General features: G+C 33.7%; 1 protein-coding gene across 7 annotated transcripts in view; it reads right to left on the bottom strand.

Moving 5' to 3' along the window:
• Window positions 1-23,869, bottom strand: part of LOC134529311 (ephrin type-A receptor 4) — a 396,457-nt gene that overhangs the window by 111,848 nt on the left and 260,740 nt on the right. For all 7 annotated transcript variants that reach the window (XR_010074530.1, XM_063363232.1, XM_063363230.1 and 4 more), the window contains exons 5-8: window positions 17,532-17,817; window positions 15,455-15,600; window positions 13,676-13,910; window positions 12,755-12,910 (exon numbers count right to left, since the gene is read on the bottom strand). Coding sequence is in view for 6 of the 7 variants with exons in the window: in XM_063363232.1 (XP_063219302.1) it covers window positions 12,755-12,910; window positions 13,676-13,910; window positions 15,455-15,600; window positions 17,532-17,817 (823 nt within the window). In the remaining variant the exon portion in view is untranslated. The remainder of the gene's footprint in view (window positions 1-12,754; window positions 12,911-13,675; window positions 13,911-15,454; window positions 15,601-17,531; window positions 17,818-23,869) is intronic.

Here is a 23,869-nt window from a genome sequence, read left to right as displayed (position 1 = left end):
TTTCAAAGTGTGATACAATCTTAAATATCTTAATGCAAAAAATATTTGCAGTTAATTTTATCTTTCGCAATGCATTAAATAAGTTTGTTCTTTATTGAATACATTGCGCTTAAGGTTTGTTTATGAAAAACGTTTAATACGGCGATGGGAGAGGGAGGAATTGGGGACATAAAGGAAGTCAATGTAACGTATTTGTGTAAAAAGAAAACTATTAATGACTTTCATTCGAATGAATATTAAAATATGTAGTACTCTATTAATAGGACAAAGATGTAAGAAAGTTCGTGGCTTATGCCATTAACGTATTATGTCACACGCCACCGAAACATTGTCGCTAATTTTTAGAGGAATATTACCAACTGGGTGAGCGGAAAAAAATATAACTCAAAAACGCTTAGGCATAGGGTTTGGTGCAAGGTGTGTTAAAATGTTTGACAAGTTGTATGTAGTAATATACTAATGACAATAATGAAAACAAGTCAAAAATTGTTTCCGTTAACGAGTTGAACTTAGGTAACATTAAAGTAAAATTTTAAAAATGCCTTTGTTTGAAAAAATATTAGAGAGAAATTAAAATATATATATAAATTAATACTTGAATCGGCCTATTATTAAATTGAAAACATGTTTTAAATTGTACTCAATAACATTTACTGCAAACTTTTGGTTGAAACTATTCAAAAGTACCAGAACGAAAGGAATTCTCTAGGAACATTTGTGCAAAACACAAAAATAACTGGTTATAACTGAACTAATATTTTTATAGTTACATATATTTACATATTTTAAATTAACATAATTATATTAAACAGCCCTCATATGGGCACACAGCTACACCATTGAGAAATTACTTCCTTACCTATTGTCAGGAAAGCAGAAATTGGATAGTAACATATAGGAATGAAGAAAATATTTGCAATTTCACACAAAGTTGCTGACATAAACCATCATAGCAATAAATGAATAGCATGAGAAATACTGTATGTTTTCACATTTGTATTGCCATGAAAATAAGTTTTGAACGTTGATTAAAAATGATGCAGCAAAGCAATAGCGAAAAAATGAAATAACCTAGCATAAAATTTCGTATTCTCCACGGAAAGGTTATTTATTGGAGGTATGACCCAAGCAACACACAGGCTAATTATTTCAAGGGAATTTCACAATTTAATTTGAAATTAGTACACGCTAGTTTGGATAAAACATTAATAATTTAGCAGCATGATTGTAATTTTTATACTTCAATGCATATAAACGATTCATTATAACTACTATACTACCAGAAATAATATATGTATTGAAGTGGCACAAACAAAATTTCAAAACACTAAACTCGTAGAACGACACTTTTTTATATAATTTCTTAATACTGTAATAAAAACTACAGTTATAGAAACATAACTTGTAGAAAACTAAACACAAAATTCATTAGCCCTACATTTATCTTAATATGATAATACATCCACACACACTTTAAAATTTTTTATTATCTTATTACTTATTTTGTTACACTGTAACACAATACCACTCACTGGTTGTGGTGTCTAGTGCACTGCACTATGCACATTAGTTGCAAAAAGATAAAATATCAATTAGTGAAAAAAATTAATATTTGTCATGATATACACAACCCATGAATAGCTCACATTTACTTTTGGTAGAATCATACTGTAGGGCCGCGACGTCTTGGCGGGTCGACTCCCTAGAGCTCAGCGACCTTGTAATCGACACGTCCCGCCTTGCCTACTCCGCTGATAGCAACGGCCTGGAAGTCTTCATGCCGTTCCGATAACATTGGTCGAGAACAATCTCACGTACGGTGCAACACAGCGCAGATCTTAATGATACAAAGATGCGATAATGCTTTACGGTAATTTATTATTTAAAGGTAGTGCACTATTTGCTCGACTGGGCAGCTTAGTTAAACATAGTTAAACATAGATATACAATACTTTAAAAGTTAAGAACTAAATTTGTAATTGTGGGTTGCTGTAGGAAACACAATTAATTAAGACTTGCAGCTAACTCCCTCGTTGATGCTTTCTTTTCAATTTAGTTTGGCTGAAACGTGAAGACGATCGACATGACACTTTTACGCACGTCAAGAACCTTACCACTTTTATGCACTCGGGTTGGTATTTTTTCCAGAATAGCAGTCTGAAAGAAAAAATTTAGTCATTTTGAGGGGGCCGAAAACCATATTTCTAGCAAACCATCCTCGGGTAGCAATATCGGCTACACTTGTAGCTAACAAATATTCTAACAAGCGGTGCAGAAAGTCTGGAAAATTGCCAAATGCAAAACAAACAAACCGCGGGTGAAAATACGGGGAATGCGTTGAAAAACTTATAATGTAAGTATTATTATTTAAAGTTATAATTATCTTTTATTGCCTGGTTTGTTTGTTTTTTATTTGGCGTCTCTCAGTTGTGTTTTCGGATGCGCGAAACTGATCTTTGGCTTATACCTGTGTATCGCGCAGCTCTTTCGGTTGCTTTTGCAAGAGGAACTAGCAGACATTTGTTGGAAGCTTCTTCATTACAACACTGGATTACACTTCTTATAATTCCCCTTTCCCCACTATGTATTACTTTATTGTATCTTGAATGTCCTGCGTCGGGCTCCATTGCTCACTTCAGACTGAGAGCGTGGCGCCTGATGTTTTTGCTATGAACCGCATAGCGGCTGATGTGCGCGCGCAGCTGCTTCCCCTCTCATTTACTCTTCCCCGCTTCCCCGCAAAACGACACGCCAAGACGTCGCGGCCCTACAGTAAATAGGAATACAAAATAATAAAATTATTTTAAAACTAATATATTAATTAAACACAAATAAATAAATACCATGTATTCCTAAATGCAGTATTTACGTTTAACCGAAATAACATACAGGTTTTTCCTATGTATCGTGGCGAGATACGATGATCCATAGGTGTATCCAGGGGGGGGTGTTTTGGGGGTTCAACCCCACCCCCTCCCCCGAAATAAGGCAAGAAAATTATGAACACTCATGTCATTCGAGCTCAATTTCTAAACACAGAGCAACGAGAGAAATAACGTCACCAAGCAGCCCAATTGGTAAGTAAACGTAAAAAATTTGAATTGCAGTGGTTGGTTCATGATAGGTCAGTCTAAATTTTCAAATCACGGTGATTGGTCTATGGAATAATCAGTTCAACTCTACTTTGATTATGTTTTAGATTTGCTTAATAGAAATGGGCAGTGAGTAACAGTAGTGATTGCGACCTATTTTCATAAAATCTCTATAAAACTATAAAAATGTTGGGGGGGGGGGGGGGGGATGGGACGTTTTTTGGTCGTTGGTTTTGTCAAATCAGGTACTTTCATTTAAATACTATATATCTGTACGTATAACACGAAGAATAAAGTTTGATTATCGCAAGGTGTGTAATTGTAAACGACTGTTACAAACATTGAAAAGCTGAAATGTAAATTTCTCGCCTCAGATGAAAGGGACCTCGTTGAGTGCAACGTGGTGTGAAGTTGTGTTTGAGACAGTAGCTTAATGTTTTTAGCCAATATTGTAATAGAACAATATAATTTAATCTATATTATACTAGCTGCCCGACCCAGCTTCGTACGACTATACTAATGGGGGAAAAATGAGACTAAATATCCCATTTACAGTAATAATAAATTAAATAAAATGCAATTAATTTCGACAAAAATTTATTACAATGCTTTGTAATGTACCGGAGAGAAAACGAGTAGCACCAATGGTTTCCCGATTCTCGAGCACGCAACGTACAACTGATGTACCCGTACTTCGCTACGGCAGTCTACAGGCAGAACACTTGCGCCGCTCATTATACATGCCCCTCTTGTGGGTACGCCACTGCCACACCTCGAATGGAAAAAAATTCAAAGCAATGCTCGTTGCCATGGAGACGCAGAAGGCATAAACAATGCAAAATCCCGCTGTCCCACTGTTGCCCGGGCTTAACCACCCTTGGGAGTTGATTTTCGGAAAACGTCATTCTGCATAACATGAGGAACATTACTGTCAAAATTGAAAAAAAGGGCAATTTTTTATATTTAAAGTCCCCATAAAATTTCAACGGTGATGAGGACTGCACTAACATTGAATTAGTTGTTGCTATAGAGAAGAATGAAGCATCAACAAAGCAACATCCGTTGCCATGGTGATTTTCTACCAAAAACTGGAATTTTGATATTTTACACCCCCAAAACTCCCTTCGGAAAATCATATCTTAGTGAGCGTCTACATACATCACAAAATGAGTAACTATGCTAAGTTTCAATTGGTTGAAAGATTTCAAGTTAATCCCAATGAGTCAGTCAGTGATATTTTGCACAAATATATTTTTAAATTTAAATAATTTTACATAAAATAATAATTAAATCTATACAGAAATATGCCTCAAATTGAAAAAAAAATCGATCTAAGCGATGCCCGTTGCCATGAAGACGCAGAAGGCATAAACAATACAAAATCCCGTTGTCATGGAGATGGAGTACCCATTGTTGCCAGTGCTTAATCACCCCTGGGAGCTGATTTTAGGAAGACGCTGTCATTAATCAAAATAAAATGTAGCCTATATATAAAGTTGGACAAAGTTACAAATATTTGTGTGAAATTTCATTAAGAACAATGCAGCAGTTTCGGAAATTAGCCCGGACAAACATTGTGACACAAGATTTTTATATATAAAGATTTAATTCTGTTCTGCTACACTTGAATTGTAAAGCCTGAATTTCAACAGCCCGTCGCATCCGTCCGTCAGCCGCCAAGCGATATACAACTTCACTTCACTTCACTGCTTGGATTTTGGCCTTGAGCGGTATCCATTTAGCCAGAAATATCAATTTCATTACTCTTTTTCATCATATTTTATGGCAAGTGTATATTTTGAATAAGTCACAATTTTACTCCCATACCTTACCCGGGACTCGAACACAGAACCTCTACCACCATAAGCCGGTGTGCATCCGACTATGCTACGGAGGTCGGCTGGCGATTTACAACACTCCGCTCGTCCGTCATAATATTTCTCCATGTCAATGCTGACAACTGTTGAGAAAACTTAACAATTTGGGGGAAAAAATTTATCATATGTAATTATATTACTTAAACAATTATATAAAGTAAGTACTTGAAAGTCATTAAAATCAGAGTGTTTTTTTTTTCGGTATGTATTTTCACATTTCCAGAGTTACCATACGTAATTATAATACTTCCGTGACTTAGACCATTTTTGTTTCAAAAAAGAGCTTTTGAAATGTGTCTAAACGTAAGCTAAGAAATGATTTTGGAATCAGCTAAACAATTAAACAAACTTTAATACATTTTAATATAATATTTTATATGCAAACACCTAGAAGACATTAGGAGGTTATAGTTTCAGCCGTTCGACCGTCAAAAGTATAAAGTTACCAAGCTTTAGACGGACGAGTGGATGACCTTTTTCAGTCCATCTTATTGGGTGCAGGTCACGTAATTGACAAGACGGATGACGGATGGACGGGCTATTGTAATTCCGGCCTTAGTTGCCAACACCCTTACAATCAAATTATACAGCAATTATTTTATTGTAATGCCGTCAACTTATTAGGAATAAGTTTGTAAAGTGCGTACTGTGCTGAAACATGACTGTCCTACGCACAGAAAGTGTTTTGTTTTATTTAAATAACATTTTTAATAATTATTATTATTATTTATTGACATTTTTATGTTGTGTTCTATGGTTATGTATTTGGACGTATCTGCAAATACCATTCTCTATGGTGTAATCTGAGTGACGCCGAAGCTCAATTAGCAAGACCCCTCTAGGGAACAATGGACTTAAAAAGGCAAATTGAACTTTTTGTTCAATAATTGCATAACAGAATTTTCATTGTTGGAAAATCATATTTTAAATTTAAGGCATTTTGATGTATTAATTTGTTTTGTTAATTGTCTGTGAGTGATTTTGAACGTGTAATTAAGTCAACAATCTTAGTGTTTCAGCCAATCAGCGGCGGGGTTACTTAAGATAAGCGTCACTACGGAATTAACGGTAGAGAGTCTGGAAATAACGGCGATGATGGCTACATAGCCCGGGTTTAAATCCCCTCAAAAATCAACGAAGATAAATAGCTGGGTAGATCATCCTACGACCAGGATGTTTAAAACGGCGTATAAACCTAAAATACATGTTATTTAATTAGGGCACGTCACAACTGACGTGTATTTAGGTGTGATTTACCGTGAGTAAACAGCCGACTCATGATGCTATACTAATTTAACTGTTTTCTACCTACACACATCGTAATATTGCAGACGGACTTTTAAATATTGTATTTTATTGCTGAGCACGTAAAGAACCTATTGAGATAAACATTTTTATTAAAAACAATTACGCATCCTGTTTCTACACTTGACTTTGTTCAAACACCCAGAGGTGAACTGAGACAGATGTCTCAAGATGCTTTACCGCAATAATCTATTGAGTTCAGCCGCGGAATATAAAAATCAACTTTAATCACGAATACTACAAATAAATATTATTTTCTCACGCAAATTTTCGATTATAAATTGAGATTTCAACAGACATTATTATTTTGAACTATATGAACTTTTGTTTTATTCTATCATGTGTGCAACCTAGATCCAGCAATTTTAGAGAATATGAATGGCATACCACTGGACCAAACAGAAATTAAATTATATTTTTATTTGATTAAAGAATATTTGTGTTAATCATATGTTTCCATGTTGTCATTTTACAGTGTATGTGTATGTGTCCTTTACGATTTCAATTTGTCTGTTGTTTAGTCTCATGCCCTTTGAAGTTTTTAAAGTGTGAGAATATTTAATCTTTCTCTTATGTACCACACTATATCAGCCTTGACTTATTAAGGGATTTAAGTTGTGCATAAGGGTGGCGCCCATATATCAATTATGAAAATTAATCAAAGAATATACTTGCATTACAGAGCCATAACTAGCCAAAGAGAATTATTTATTATTTAAACTCGAATAACTAAATAACACCATTCCTGTATAAACTGAATCACAATACAGAAAGTGACCATTTTTATATACACCTTAAACTGTACTTTCAATACGTAAATTCGTTAAGTTAACTAATTATTTATATATATACATATATATCTTTTTGGGGGGTTTTGTAGGTATTTTAATATTATAATGTGAACTTACTTAAGTTAATTAAAAGGAAAATTACATACAAATTATTTATCAACAATAACCCAGGTTAAAAAATGAAATTTGAGACTATTCTATTTATTTACTCAAGAAATAATTAATTTTTGGTGTTAATGCAGTTTTTCTTAAAAATCTCTAAGAACACGCCCCGAAAAAAATTCCTGGGTACGCATATGCGATGAGACACCGATACAAATGTACAAATAAATTTACGTTTCAAATGTTTGCTAGCTCATAAATTTAATCAATTGTCCAGTAGAACTTGAGATCTATTATAGTCTTAATATCTGTAAGCCAGTTGTGTGTATTGTCTATGTTTCGTGACTGGTTCAGTTTCGTTTAAGCACATGCTTACTATTAGTACATGAATCACAGCCATCCAGTGCGGGAGAAAAAGCGTTCTGATCTGCACGGTGAAATAGGACTGTCTTCTCTTGCAGGCGGCCAGCAGTCACAAGGAGGAAACCGTTGGCGTGGGCATACCTTTATTCGGTCTAATGGGCATTCAAATTTTTTCGCGAACTTCATGGCCCTACTTATTAGTCCAGAATAAATTAATTTTTGGATATGTGATTGTTCTACGGAAATGTGTCTTTTTCGTTAGGCATTAAGAAACATTTAATTACAATGTTCCTGAGACCTTTACCCATTTGTCTAACTGTTTTTAATAATAGGTGTTGCTTTAACTCACCCGTGTTTCTCCACGCTTGATGTCTGTACCAAATTTGCCAACAATTTCTTACTTTTAACACCGTTATTCATTTTCTTAATTAAAAAAAAGTTGGTTGTCTGTAAAGTCGGTTTACGGACGATAGTTTAACATGACGTCATAACAAAACATTGATGAAATGATTGCATAGTGTTATGAATAAATTGAATCATTGTTATTGAATTATCACTATTTTGTATGGATACAAAGGAGTGAAATGAAATCTACAATTTAATTGATAAATTTACTTTTATTTGCACTCATTAATTCAAATATGTTTATTACTTTAACGAAGAGATTATTTTACCTATAACTTTTATACATGTTTGCTATTTAACTTCTTCCAATCTGTGTTATTCTGTTAAGGATAGGACGATGATAGGAATAGTAGGAAACGAATGGGAGTGTTTCAAGTTTAATGTGCCTCGAAAATGTCAAATCGATGGTTGTTCCAATCGAGTGGAAGAGAGATAGATGCGGCGCAAGCGCACAATGAGCGTAACGGGACAATGTGCGTTATGGGACACTTTTTCGTGCGTGCAGCTGGCGTTCATTGATTTATTAGACGTTGTCACGTCAATAAAGAGCATTTTGAACGTTTTCGCCCTTTCGTAACATCTTTGCGCCACTTTGGCATTTTGACAGAACCAAAAATGCCGTAGACTGCACTCCAACTCTATCGCTCCGTATGCAGTTTGGCAACAACGGAGAGGGCGACAACCAGGGAGGGGGCGAGCCCAGCGTCACTTTCTGATAATCGGCTGTGAACACGAGAGAATGGTGTCAAAGAGAAAGATAAGAACCGGGAGGGGTGGGAGGTGGGGAGGAGGAAAGGTTTGACGGAGGCAGCAGAAAATGATCTGGCCGATGGGCGTGCGACTGAAGCGCTATCTTACAGGCAACAGTTGAACTTTTTTCTCATTCTTGCCTTATGTTTCTGGAAACGACCAACAAATGTGTTAGCATCGGAAATTTATCCTCGTAGCCGAGGGCCTAATAAGCCTTAATAAAACTTTATAAAATATTCTAAAATGATTCTCATTCATTTTATTAAATTTTATGTTTTTTTTTTAGTATTCAAATACTATATCATTTAAATCTGATAAATGTGACGTGGTATATATCATATGAATACCGTTTTCTATTAATTTTAAGACAATTAAAACAAATATTAACCAATTAACAAAAAAAATTTTCAAAAAAAAATTTTGCAGACCTGTGTAATTAGAGTAACAAATTATTTTGTTGTCTGATAACATTCCGTACTTTGTGAGGTTTCTTGATATCATTTAAATAACAGCTATTTATACTTTTTGAGAAATATGTGTATATTTGATGTTGATATATGATATTTACATTAATTAGTGTTTTTTTTAAGTGTTCCTGATGATTTACTTGCTTCATAATGCATAAGCCATTTAAAGTTATTTTTAACTGTTTGTTTATTCGTGTAGTTACATTTTTAAGTGTTTTCACATAATATTACAACCCAGGTTACTGCCCTTCCCACTATTAATGACTTTATAAAAGATGAATTATTTTTTTATAATCATAAATGAAGCTTCCTTAGGTTTTCTATCATTATGTAGGTAAATAACTACTGTTTATTTTTTTGATAGGTATTCATGCAATTGCAATATGTTTTATGAACATAATTTACATTTGATTAACATTATCAATAAATTTTTTAGTTTATCATGAAAAAGTTGCTTTAAGTTATTTTTACTTAATTTTATTTGTATTTATTTATTTGTTGTAACATGCCTACTGACCGACATTAGTCTTATATGGTGGGCACAACACACATGGACAATTACAAGGCTATCACTACAAATGTATGGACTCCCACCCCCGTCTGTACCATAGCAGGCTGGACAGCCGCACCTGGCCAACGCACGAGGATGAGAGTGCCACACATCAGCTTGCTTGCTTGTTCATTCAAGTTTTTATTTGATTTCACGTATTTATTTTACATCATTTTCTAGGGTTCTATGTCTAAAAACATGCTTATGCAATAGTTTTACCAGTTACATGATTAGAGAAAGACCGATATATTTTTTGCATGGAAAATTAGATCACGTGATGTGAATTGTGAGCGAAGTCCAAAAGAATCATGGTCCGTTTTCACCGCTAAAAAGTGTTTTGTCATTGGTCAAAATTGTAAGCTACTCTGTGGTTGGTTGTTGATGCTGTTACAAGTGCAGTTCTTTGTCCCAGTTGGCAAGAAGTTGTAGTCGTAAGTCGCCATGTTAGATGGCATCTGCGAAAGTATGTATGTAGAAGCGTGAGCAGCAGCTCGCAAAATTAACATATTATGTAGTCTTGAGAAGAATTTCACGCCTGTGGTCTGGGCCACACTGTTTCTAACATTATTTTGGACTGTTAATTAGAAGTTTTTGACCACAGGCGGCAGTGTGGGCCCCGTTGGAGCCTTTTTGATCAATCGGTGGCCGTGCTGAGCAGACAATGGTGGAGAATCTTGAGAAGGCTAGCAGGAAAGCTAGTGTACACTACAATAAAGGGAGGATAGTGAATGAGTTCATGTTGGGAGAGCAAGAATGGTCTGTAAGCCATTTGTGTCGTGCGTCGCAAGTAACTGTGAGATTGAATTAAATGAACTGTATTTAAATGTCATGCCCAAGAAATTAACCAATGTGTATTCCGAAGTTGTGCTATGAGTTTTTTTTTATTTTATTGATGTAAAGTTTACTGTGAAAAAATGGCAGCTATGTTGAGGGTTTGGTAAAGAGAAAAATAAATTGACAAACATTATTCATAACAGCTTTTATTTAGGCAAGGCAATCTTCAAGTTACTACCTACTTTGTTCCCATAGTCACGTATGGAGCAGAGACTTGGACTGTAGATAAGAGAGATGCTGGGAAGATCAGAGCAATAGGAATGAAGTTTTATGAGGAGTATATTGTCAGTTACGAGGTGAGATAGGATAAAGAATGAGATAAGGCAAGCAAGAGCAGGAGTACAGGACTTGACTAACATCACAGAAAAGGCAAGAATGAAATGGTATGGCCATGTTCAGAGAATGGGAAAAGAGAGGCTGCCTAGGAAAATGATGGCATTGAAGTACACAGGAAGAAGACCCCAAGGAAGTCCAAGGAGGAGATGGGATGAGCAGATAGGAGTACAGGAGAGAGGAGAAGACTGAAATAAAGCGAAGAATGAGGAATGGTGGAAGGACAGAGGAATATAGAGGCATTTTACTTGGCTGACCCGGCCACAGGCTGGAAACAGTTGATGTTGATGATGATGATGATGATGATGATGTTGTTGATGATTATGATGATGTTGATTTTGATGATGTCGATGTACAAGTACAATTCTATGGAATTGAAATGGTTCTTGGCACTCAAAAAAATTCTTCAAATATTCATGCATTGTGATCTAACTGGAGGTCTGTATAGTTACAGTATTTTTGATTATAGTATCTCTTTGATTCGTAAATATGTGGATACAGGGTTTGTTCTAGAAAGTTATAGAACAATTGGACTGATGAAATGGTTATATATCAGTCATATAAGTTTGAGAGAAAAAGACAGACAGTGCCTCTGCATGGGAAAGACTCGTGAGTTTTTCAAGTTGCTTCTTTTAAGTGTCCATGATTGGCTGATTTTTTTTATGTGCATTTTTGTGATTGGCTGGAAATTAAATCACATGAGCACCCTTGTATTTCTCGGAAGCATGTGTACAAGGTACAGAGAGGTCACGTGTTGGGCGTTGGCTCAGATTCAACAAAGAATGTAGAGGCAGGGAATTTCACAGGTGTAGTTAGGGAGTTACAGTATATATTGAACCTTTTTTGTTTCTGTAATTAAATTAGAAATTTTGGCTACAGTTGTCTGTAACAGCCCACAAAGATGATAAGAGTAACTTTTTCATTGTTCTGAGAATGAGTACTTTGGCTTCTACTGTGAGTTGCAAACAACCACAGGAATTACTTATGAACAATATATAATTTTCAACTTTTGGTACCCACAACAATAAATTTGTGTTTTAGAGTCAGTGTAGAGGTTTTGTGTGACTAGTTTGTATTTTTGATATGCATTTATTTACGTGGTCGGAATAGGTGGCCACTGTGATTTAAAATTTTTTGTAAAGGATGAATAAAAACAGTAAAAATCAGTTTGTGTCCAAGAGACGTTATTTCACTAGTAAATCATTGTGAGTAACATTTATTTTGGGAACTTAAGTATTTTTTTTTTCAACATTCCATCAAACTTTTTCAAGTGCTTATATAGGTGCAATCTAGACCAATTTTGAGCTAGCCGGACATCTGGAGTGCTACGCGGTAAACTCTAGGCACACTAACAACTTTGACAGCTCAGTAATGCAACCTGGCGGCCAGGGTAAACAGACTGAATCAATCCAAAAATAATCTGAACATGAGCATCTTGTCTGGTGCTGGAGTACAGAATGTGCTGAACCATAGTATACCATATTAAAGACATTTTACTATACTTAAAATTTCTGACTTGCTATAGGTGTAATAGCTGTTCTGTTACAGTTTTCTCCCATATAAAAATATTTTCAGCACTGTATGTAACTGGAATTATGACCAAGTGTGGATTTTACTCAAACAAATTCTCACTAACAAACACTTACCTTTATCTCAATCTAACAGTTTTACATTTATTATTTTTTTTTTGCCAAAGAAAGTACAGCATAAAGTGGCATACTAATTGTGTATCAATCTTGTTTTAACTACTTACAAGATGTATATTTAAGGAAAAAATATTTACATACATTTATAAGTATATGAAACAATAGTGTTATATTAGTATATCAGCTATCAGCAAACATAATTCCTAAAAAATAATACAAAAACCTTATTTTATACATACGTGTGCAAGGAATGGTTTTAGGATCCTTGCTTGCCCTATAATAGCGTGTGTCGCAGCGACATTCAGAGAAGCCATAATCTGGAGCCTTGCTATGATCTGGACAGGGCTGACAACGTTCATCTCCCGCTGCATGCTTGAATTTGCCAGGTGGACACACTAAAACACACAAAAAAATAAAATAAAATTCAAGTATTCAATTTTATACAAATCACAAATCTCAAAATATACATATGTATTTGTCTACAAAAAATAAAATGTAACAATATGTAAAATGCAGCACACAGACTCTATCTAGCCGGAAAAGAAAAAAAGTTAAGTTTATAATAGCCTACAACCTTAACATTAGTGATATAGCGAATGTTCGCATTCACAAATATTCACATTTATCTTGACATTCACATTCGCAAAATTCGTGTGAATATTTTTCAAATGTGAATATCAGAAACAAATTATATTTTTTAATGTCAAAATAATACTAAAACAGATTTAAAAATATTTATATCTAAGTCTTTTTTAGAAAAGATTTTTCTTATACATTTTTTTTTAAATAACTTAAGTTTTTTCACAAAGTTTTTTCACAAAGATAACCTTGCAATTATATCTTTTATCGCCTTTACTTTAAAATAAGGTAATAGGTATAATCTGTTGTTACATAAACAAACAAACAATCTGCTTATTTTGAATCAGTTTGGCAATTACCAGAATAAGATACAAGTGGTAATAAATGTGTGGGGGTTTCACCTGTAGTACTAGCGAGTGATGCTAGGGCAAGCATCGTTCGTGCCAACAATTCATACAAACCCAGGATTTGAAAACTGAATATTTATATGTGCATTCGCATTCTCACTGGTGAATGCCTAAAAATTGACATTCGTTGCACCACTCCTTAACATATCCTCAGGAAGGAAAATTGATATTTACCATTGCATGTTTGTTTTTCTGGGTCAGCCTCAAACCCAGCTTTGCACTTGCATCCTCCACTTGGCAAGTACCATTTCCCATCACCTTTGCACAAGTAGGTAGGTGTATCAGCTTCTTCTGCATCTGAAACACACTTGCCAGTAGCTTGCTCGATGAACGTTACTTCCCTGCCTGTTGGTGTTGTTGGGAAATGGGCAAAGTTTACGGTGACCTCTGGACAGGTAATGTAGTACACCTGCAAATAAATATTAAACATATAGAAATTACAGAAATAAAATAGTACTACGTACATATCAAGAAGTAAGAAGCTAACATCCCTGCAAAAAACAACTTAAAGCAGCAGAAGAATGTGTATAACACTAAATGAGAGGCAAAAAGATTTTTTGACATATGTAGTATTGCAATATTATTTTTTCACATAAAACTTACCAGTCATTCATTTTAATATAAATTTGACTAACATAATGAAACTGTGTAACTATCTTATCATATAACAATAATAATGAAACTGTGTTACTATCTTTATCATAGAACAATAATCAACAAGTATTATAAATAAATTATAAAAAATTTTGACTCAAACTAATACTATTTATTTTTTGCTTATTTATATTGTTTTTCATAAACATTTTTTTTGCAGGTACCTATGTTTCCTCTTCAACGGGAACAGTCCCATTATGGCAGAATGGCCTAGAACCAAGGAAACACCTAGAATGTGTAGCAAAGCAAACATGGAACTGGAAAGTTAGCTCAAATTTTTATGATGCCCAATTATACATAGAAATATAACTGCACTTTCCTGAGTATAATGGGTTCTGAACCACAAAGGTATAACCTTTGAGTTCATTAGTTAATTTACGTCATGCTGTAGGTTAGCCATAAGGCATCATCCCTTTCTTGGCCACAAGAGAAAGGTTGCCATGAACAATACATCAAATATTGATTAGTACAGTGTAGCTCCTAGTGTACAGGTGTGTATGTGTGTGTTTGGAAATATGCTGGCAGGAAATGTTAGTAAACAGCCATTAAAAAATTATAAAAATTGATAAAATAAACTTTTATGCAGTAAACACAAGAAGTGATCTTAGTATAAAAATCTTGTTTTATAAGAAAACTGGAGCAGAGGGAGATTAGAAAAAATGTATACCTACCTGTTAACATGCATGCATCTGTGTATAACTGCACACATATACAAATATTTGCATACATGTATGAATCCTGTGCACAACAATATGAGAATATGATTGATATAGACTAAGGAATAGCTTTCACTGTGACAATCTATTTTAGCTTAATATTTCCAACTTTAAATCAGCATTAAAATAAGAAACCACACACTGTATTGAAAAAGTGCATCATAAAGGAAGATGTACACTGGTCATCAAAGCAAGAATGATAATAATCGCACCAATCAAATCTATTTAAGGTAGTACGCATACTGCATTCGGAGCATTTGAATTTCCATAAAGGTACCCTATATCATCTGCGTCAGTCAGTCATCCGCTTCATACGGACCATACAAATTTCTTACCCTCTCGCCAATTCCCATCAGCATATATGATGTGGATCACTGAGCCCAGCTGTGATGATGACCAGTATGTGCCTATCTTAATGACATCAGATACTGAATTACTGTGTAGGTACTGATGTTTTTACTGCAACCTAAATGTCTATGGTAGCAAGACAGGTTGACCAAAGATTTTTTAATATTAAAATATTTAAAAAGAGAGACCTAGGGAATCACTAACAGAAAATACAACAATATTTTACAATAAATACCTTTATAGCCAACAGTGATATACATGCTCCCTGATCTCGAAAAGCAAAATATACACCCTTCTTGGTCACAGGAATCGACTTAACCTCTGTGTTTATTATCACTTCACTATTCGTGTTGAATCTCCCTTCCCCAGCAGCAATACGACCTGAAACACAACCATAATTTACTCACATACAAACAATTGATGCTACGAATTTTATGAAAGCTGTTTGTGGGCCTGACTCCATTGGGGGTATTGGGAATGGCCCCCATGGAGAAGGTGATTTAATCTTTAGAGGTATCGGAACTGTTGCCATTATTTTTGCCATTTAATCTAGGAAGGCATGAAAAAATTAGGGATTTCTTACAAAACTGAACTAGAGGGTAATTTGTAGGCAATGATTTTATATGTGAATATTTAGTTATTAAACATTTAGAATGAATTAAGTTGGATTAGAAATACTAATTTCACAATAATAGACGCTGATTTATAAAATAATAGATGCTAATAATACAAAAAAAATATGTTAATTTTTCCTGCTCCTGACAATAGTTAAGGCCTATTTATGTTAGTTTAACATTATGCCTCTCTTGCATTAGTTGTTCTGTCACAAATATTTTCAATGGATATTATACTTAGTGAATATCTTGTAACGTAGCAATTCCTGCTTCCTGCTACTAATGACACCTTAACTGAGAATGTTTTATGTTGATGTTTTCTTAATGTTTCATAATTAATTTATACTCGTGTTTCTTCTATTATGCATAGGCATTTAAGTCATATTGATTGTGCTTTAATATTAATTATTAATAATTTGGGTTAGGTTTTACATAAAGCTGAATGTAGTTTGTTTTATTATTAATTTTTTGACTATAGTTTATGTTTTCAGTTAAAATTAACTTATGTATTAATTAGGTTTTTTGCAATTTTAAAGCATCTTCTGGTTAGTGAGACTGTAACATTCTAGAAGGTTTAAAAAGAAAGGAACACACAGGCGAGACATGGGCGCGACACTTTGTTGCCAGCAAGTTTTTTTCATGCCTCAAGTTAGTGCATTGTTGGGAAAACTATGCAGCAATGAACTAGAACTTTCTTTGGACGATGTCTCACAAATCAGGACTTGCCGCGCTGTGGTGTGATGTTACTTTCCAAATTTTAAGGGAACAAATGTTAGAAACACACTTTCCTTATATGGTCATGTACCTGGTTCTGTATTGTGATTGGCCGGTTGACCCAATGGGTTGCTTCCCTTTGTTGCCACCTTTGTTAAGGGAAGGCAACTTGGTTGTTCAAATAGTTGTCGCTGTGTGTGGTCGTGTTGTCGACAGTTCACAAAAATGAATTTATATTTAATGAATAGATGATTTCATGCCTGTTGGTCATGGCCAGGCCACAGAGTAAACTTTTTTTTTGTTTTTGGACTTTTTTAAAACTAGAAATTCTTCCCGAGGCATTGGCATCGGCCCAGGGTGACTCCTGGGACATATCCACAAGATATGGTACCTTGGTTAAGAACTTAACTAAGGGATTTTTTTTATTTAAAATCAAGCGATGAGCTACAGTGAAAATGTGCATAAAATCACCTACATATACATAAGTTGTGATCCACATGTCCAAAAAAATCTCTTATTTGAAACTCTAACAGAAAAAAAAAACTACTTTCTTGAAAGAATAATTTATCCTCAATGTTGGCAAACAAACGAACTTAAAAACCGAATTTCAAAGTCATTGTATATAAACTTTACAATGATTAGTGTTGTGTTACTATTCTGGGTTGCTTAGCCTGTCCAAGCTGGAATGTAACAATCTGTTGAAAGTATTTGTGACAGAACAACTAATGCAAGAGATGTGTTATTTTAAAAATTGCAGAAATAGCCCTTAGAGCAAAATAATGACACAAACAAAAAGTTAGGAACATGCATGTGAAATTCGAACCTGAAATAAAAAGCTTGATTTGAACAGCTAAAATAAAGCCCAAATTCAATTAAAGTTTTGTTACATAATCCAAAATAATAACTTTACTGTCAAATTTCTATATGTATTCTAAAAGTACAATTAAATGAAAAAAAATAAATAACTGTTTGATATGAACTTACCTATCAACTTGTAGCTCTCAGGTTCCCAGGGGGGTGGTTCTCTGGTCGCAGCATCGAATTCATAATAGAGAAGACTGAACGTTTCTTTGCAGGACAAAGCATTCCCAGGGAAAAGTGAACAGTCTCTGATGGTGAACTTTATTTCAATGTAAATTCTGTTGGCATTGCCTCGCTCAATAAATGGTGTCCACAACCAGTTGTTCACATTGTTGTATGCCACATCACAAACAACATAAGACCGCCAGTTGATTCCTTTTTCGAAATTGGTGAAACTTTCTTCAACCCACTGTAAAAATTAAAACAGATAACATAAAATACATTAATAAACCAGACATATTTAAGTTTTAACATTTAAAGAAATTAAAAACTAATGTATATATGCTACAAAATCATTCCATAAGTATTTTATCATAAATTACCAAGCCATGAATTATGATTACCTACTGTTTTTGTATTTGAATATAACTTTTCAAGGTGAACATACTATTATTTTCATTCAAATTACCACTCTTAATAGCAAATTTAAATCTAGCACTATGAAACATCTTTTATTTCTTTCTCTCTCTCTCATTCTTTCTCTCTCGTTCTTTCTCTCTCTCTCATTCTTTCTCTCTCTCTCGTTCTCTCTCTCTCTCTCTCTCTCTCTCTCTAATTCTCTCTCTCTAATTCTCTCTCTCTCATTCTCTCTCTCTCTCTCGTTCTTTCTCTCTCTCTCTCTCTCTCGTTCTTTCTCTCTCTCTCTCTCTCTCGTTCTTTCTCTCTCTCTCTCTCTCTCGTTCTTTCTCTCTCTCTCTCTCTCTTGTTCTTTCTCTCTCTCTCGTTCTTTCTCTCTCTCTCAATCAAATAAAACATTTTATACCAAGTAATGTTCCTCAAATACTTTCACTGTACTTTACCCCAAAATGCCTGCAATTGGAGTAAAATAACTAGACTTTGTTCCAATTACCATGGCATTTTGTAATTAGTATTTTGCATTTAAGTTTGTAAGCTTCCAAATGGATGCTTTGATTTTAACTTGTTTGTTTGCACCTTCAGAAAGAATAGCATTAATTCATATATTTGATTCACGGTTGGGAAGGAGATATTTCAAACCTTCTCCCAGGGTTGAGGACTGGATGTTTGTGATGTCCCCTTCACCTCCATTCCGCAGAAGGCAATGGTAAATCATCACAGAATTATCTTGCCTTGGCAAGCATAGGGATGTTACCACTGTGGGATTGCCTGGGCTCGATATACCCAGTAATGGGTAAAACAAATCATCATCATTAAAATAATCAAAATAATAATAATACTATAGTTTTTTTATTAAATATGTGTAATAGACATAGTGTGTGTATTATCATACCTTAGTCAGTGTTCCCACACTCTTATTTCTGCTTATTTCCCTGAGTTTTACCTGTCTGATGTAACATCTTTTCCCTGCCACCAGTCTATCTGGCAAAATAACAGATATACTACAAAATTTCCAATATCTAAAAACATACATACCATGAAAATATGACTATAAAATCTTTTCCTGCATAATATACAGTTTGCACTGTTATCATTTTAATCAAAACTACTTGAAAAACACAACAAGTCTGATAAAAATAATGAATACATTTGTTTGATCAATCTCTGAAATAAAACATTAAAAATTGTGATTAAACTACAGACTGGGCCTATAGCCTATAGAAATTTGATTCTGCTTGAAATAAATTCACAGTTAGTTGTTTATATCCCTTACATATACTTAATGTTACTGAAAATCAGATATGGATTACTAACAGCAAATAAGATTTGATTAGAATACATTTGTTCATAAGACATCAATATATTGTGTAGTATGAAAAACTACTGATACTTGTTTGGCACTTAGAATTAGAAAGCCTCAAAGTTGACAGAATGTAAATTGCTGATCACAAAAATATGTCGCAGGTTTTGACGGCAGAATTGTCATGCGGCTATTTTGTGTATAAAAAGTGTCATTTGGAAAACGGCCTAACATGAAATGCTGACATAGATTCACAGTAGGTACTTTTTTTTTTTTTTTTTTAATATTGTTTGGCTGCAAAGCCGGGAGAGATCAGCGAATTTTCTACCGTCCTGTTCTTGCAGTCTGTAGCCTATGGTGCTCCATATTAAGGCTAAGATCCTTAGTTTTGCAGCCTCCAAGAAAATTATTTCTCCCATGAATATCGTAGTAGATAAAAAATACATACTAGACAGAATTGTAAATAAAACTTTGAATTTTGTAAATATGACGATAAAATTTTTTTCAAAAAATGCTTTCTTATTTAATTTTAATTTTGAAATTTTCAAAACTAAATATTAGGTATATATTTTAACGGTACGCGGCTGTTACTTTGCACACAACTTAAAGGAGGTACAATGAACAATTCTGTCTAGTAATTTTTTTAATACAACGTACAGAATTTAAATAATCTGAGTATTAAATACTGTGATTTAACTGTCACTTGCCGCTGATGAAAGGAACGAGTTCAACAGTTTGCCGCTAGAGCTCCGATTAGTTCCGAGTTTACTCACTAGATGGCTCTAATATCGCAGGAGTTCAGACGGGAATATTATCGCTTCAAAACGGTCAAAACACAACACTAGTATCAGCAATAGTAATCAATGAATTGAAAACCGTCTCACGTTGTCGACAATTTCTATAGATATATTTGTCAGCTTTTTAGTTATGTAAATTATTATTAATATGCTTCACTTGTCGTGACAAATTTATTCATAGAATATTTTTTATTTAAAATCATCTAACTACAATTACTGAATTGTTTTAGTAGATAGAGATTTATTATAATAGTTGGGCGTCTTAAAAAAAAACTTATTTTGGAAATACTAAAGTGCTAAATATGATTATAATATCTAACCTGTTTCGTTTACGGGCATCTACGTGAACGTCGCACATTACATTTTATTACAACATTATTTCACATACAGCGAAACCCCTTATTTACGTTACCGTTATTTACGTTTTCCCGTTATTTGCACTATATTCTTCAGGTCCCGTTTGGTTCCCATATAGTCCAATACAATACTTTCCCGCGAATTACGTCTCAAAAATCGAATCAATCCCGCTATTTACGTCACGTAACAACCATAAACAACCAGAAAATACCGTGGAGCTAGTAGGCAATGAACATTTTAAATAGCAAAATATACATATTTTATAACATGAAAAGTTGCTTTTATTTCTAAACATGTAATAATTTAAGCCTAGGCGTGTAAAAGTACGAGTAATTATAGCAGGAGACAATCTAAAATGCACGAGGGAAAAACGTAAACTCATGAATGTACAAACATGGCTGCTTGTAAGTTCTGATACTGTATTTATGTCACAACTTAGCCGAAATACTGGTACGAGACATAAACTTCACAAGATAAAATGAGCGGTGTCTTGGTAACTGTTTTATACGTCTTTTATAATTTGGGAAGTATTGTACAGTTGACGCCATATTTTTTAAACTAACCATTTATTTCTGGGGATCGTAAATAATTAATTATTGGTATCAAGACATCATGATAAACGTAAACTTGAACATGTCACGGCAGCGAGAAAACTGGTGCGTATACCAATAAATTGGTATTAGAACTGGATAAAATTGGTACACGGGAGGTGGAGCTTATATTTTTTTCCGCTAAGCTCGCATCTATTGGTTGGCGGCTGATGGCGTCATGAGTCTGGGCGGAGCATAGAGTGCGCATGCGCCGCCGCGTCGTTACAGCAGCTGACCAAGTACAATGACCTTTCTCCGCGTTTGGCGCGCTATTGACGGTAAATATTCATCAATTTGCGGCCTTTTCTTAAAAATTTTTTTACTGTGAGCAATGTGTATGTAGCCCGTATTTGTTATAAACCCTGCCGGTTGCAACTGTATTTATAATTTGGAGAGGCAAATAATCTCCTTGAACAGCTAAAAAAGCAAGCAGAAGAAAATTTCAAATTTATTTTTTAGGAAGTAATCAGAAAAACATTTTGGCTTTCATTCTTTTTTTATTTTTGTCAAATGTGGTAAATTAATAATTGATTAAATACTAAAGTAAAATTTGCTGTTAGTGTGTTTGTACCTGCATTGTAGTATGTGCTATTAAACAAAAGGAAAAAAATTCTAAATAAGGTAAACTGTACTCCTTTTTATACTTTTCCCTTTATTTACACTTTCCCGCTTTTTACACTTTTTTACTTTGTCCCCATGAAAAGTGCAAATAAGGGGTTTTGCTGTATTATCTTAGTGACTTCATTATGTATTTTGATATGACTCTTTACCTTAACACATGAATGAATCCTGCAATCACGTTGTATTACAATAATAGCAAAATGGTTTCATTTAATAATATAACTTCCAAAATCAATTTAAATTATTAAATTATTATTTATACTTCTATTCAAGAATCGTACATTCAAGACAAATAAATAATGTTTAAGATTTTATTAGAATATTTCAACTATTGTAAAAAAAAATTATTTGCAAAATGACAATGATTTTCTATAAATTTATTTAATTATATTTCTTTAGTTATATTTATTTAATTGTGTTTCTTTAATTATATTTGTACCTCGACTTAAGCTCTGGTAGAATGGGCTATACCTCTGGGTGTAATGTTACATAAATGAGTTATGATCAAAATATTAAAAGTTACTATTTAAACTCCATAGAGATGTTTAAAAAAAAAATAGTAACTGAAGGACCAGCCGCCTATGGCAACTTCCTCCCGTAATGATTTAGTTATGTATATAACGATACAAAAATAAGGGCCAATCTCTCGATTATGTCGTTGAACAATGGTTAACTAAAAGTCGTTTAAAATTACCTTTGGTTTTTAATAATAGATTTTTCACTACCCAAGCATTTATTGTATCACTAACCTTGAGCAGTTAAACATTTTCATTAGTTACACAAGTTCGTTAGAAACACAATTACAAAGCAGTGGCGATTCTTTTTTTTAATTTTTCTTCTGGGGTCATGTAAAATTATGTTTGTAAACAAATATTGGCCAGAAAGAATTATATATTTTTCAATTTAACTTCCGCTACATTATTTGCAACTATAAATGATCAAAGAAACATAAGTTCCAAGTGCGCGCATACACGCACGCATATGTATACATGTAAATACTTTTGAACAAGTGAAATGAGGAGTATTAGCAAATAAACATTCAGGTAATTTTCCAAAATACAATTTTAAAGACCTTTAAATTGTGTTCTTACATTTTCAGTTAGATTTATTTAAATTATTTGGCAAATATTACAATCTAAAAACTTTTGTAAGTATGTCCAGTAATTTTTTTTGGTAATTTTATTTGTGTTACAAGATACCCAAGACCTTGCTGAAGTAAAATTATTATGTATATAAAATGTGTTTAAATGGGTGTGTTGTACTTAGATGAAATTGATCTAGAATTATATGAAATAAAATTCTATTGTTTTACCAGCCTTTGAGCTTTCTAGCTTACGTGAAATTGTTATAATTAAACTTTATTGCCTAAGTTTTGAATTGCTCGAATATGCAAAAAGTAATTCACTCGCTCACACACTGGCCTATAAAAATTCCAACCCACTACAGAGAACCACCAAATATATTGCGTAAGTGTTTCTGAAATGGAGTTAAACTTTAAAATTGCCTTTATTATTTCAAAAAAATAATTGTAAACTCCAAGCAAATGTAAGAACACGTCTTCTAGATATAATGGAAGATTATAATGACGTGTCAGAATTCGCCTGAAGAATATACTTGTAGATACTTTGGAAGTGACTTTGCAAGGCTGTCATAAATGGACGTGAAGTATGCTATGCAATACGCAAGTAAATGAATCTGTGTAATTCTCGCGTACTTCCAGTTGAAAATACGTCTTCATTTGAAAAAAAATTGGTCATGTTTTATATATCATTTAAATAATTTAAGAGGTCGTAAAATAAATATCATTTATTTTGTATTTTACTGGTATCAATAAATAAATTGACAAAATTAATTTATGGATGTTTAAAACGAAGATTCAACAAACACATGTATATATTTAGCCTACCGATCGTTACTACAAAACAATCATAATGTAAGATGCCTTAAATTCACGTGACAGCGATGAAGTGTTAAAAGAAAGGACTAATTTCACATGTGTTTAAAAATAAAATCCAAACATCCTTTTCGGCTGGCTAAACATTGAACATATCCGGATTCGTCAAAGGCAAGTGAAGTACGCAAGGTTGTAAACATGTAACTGCATTACTTTCTGATTAATTTTAATAAAATTATGCATACCTCCAAAAAAATGTTCAGTTAAAATTAGTATTGTAGTGGTGTTTGTATTAAAATATAATGTATACCGGGCATATTTTTATT

This window comes from Bacillus rossius, chromosome 2, assembly GCF_032445375.1.
Source record: "Bacillus rossius redtenbacheri isolate Brsri chromosome 2, Brsri_v3, whole genome shotgun sequence".
NCBI classification, from domain to species: Eukaryota; Metazoa; Arthropoda; class Insecta; order Phasmatodea; family Bacillidae; genus Bacillus; species Bacillus rossius.
The sequence above is the reverse complement of the archived record's forward strand: the minus strand, read 5'-3'. Positions and strand labels throughout refer to the sequence as shown.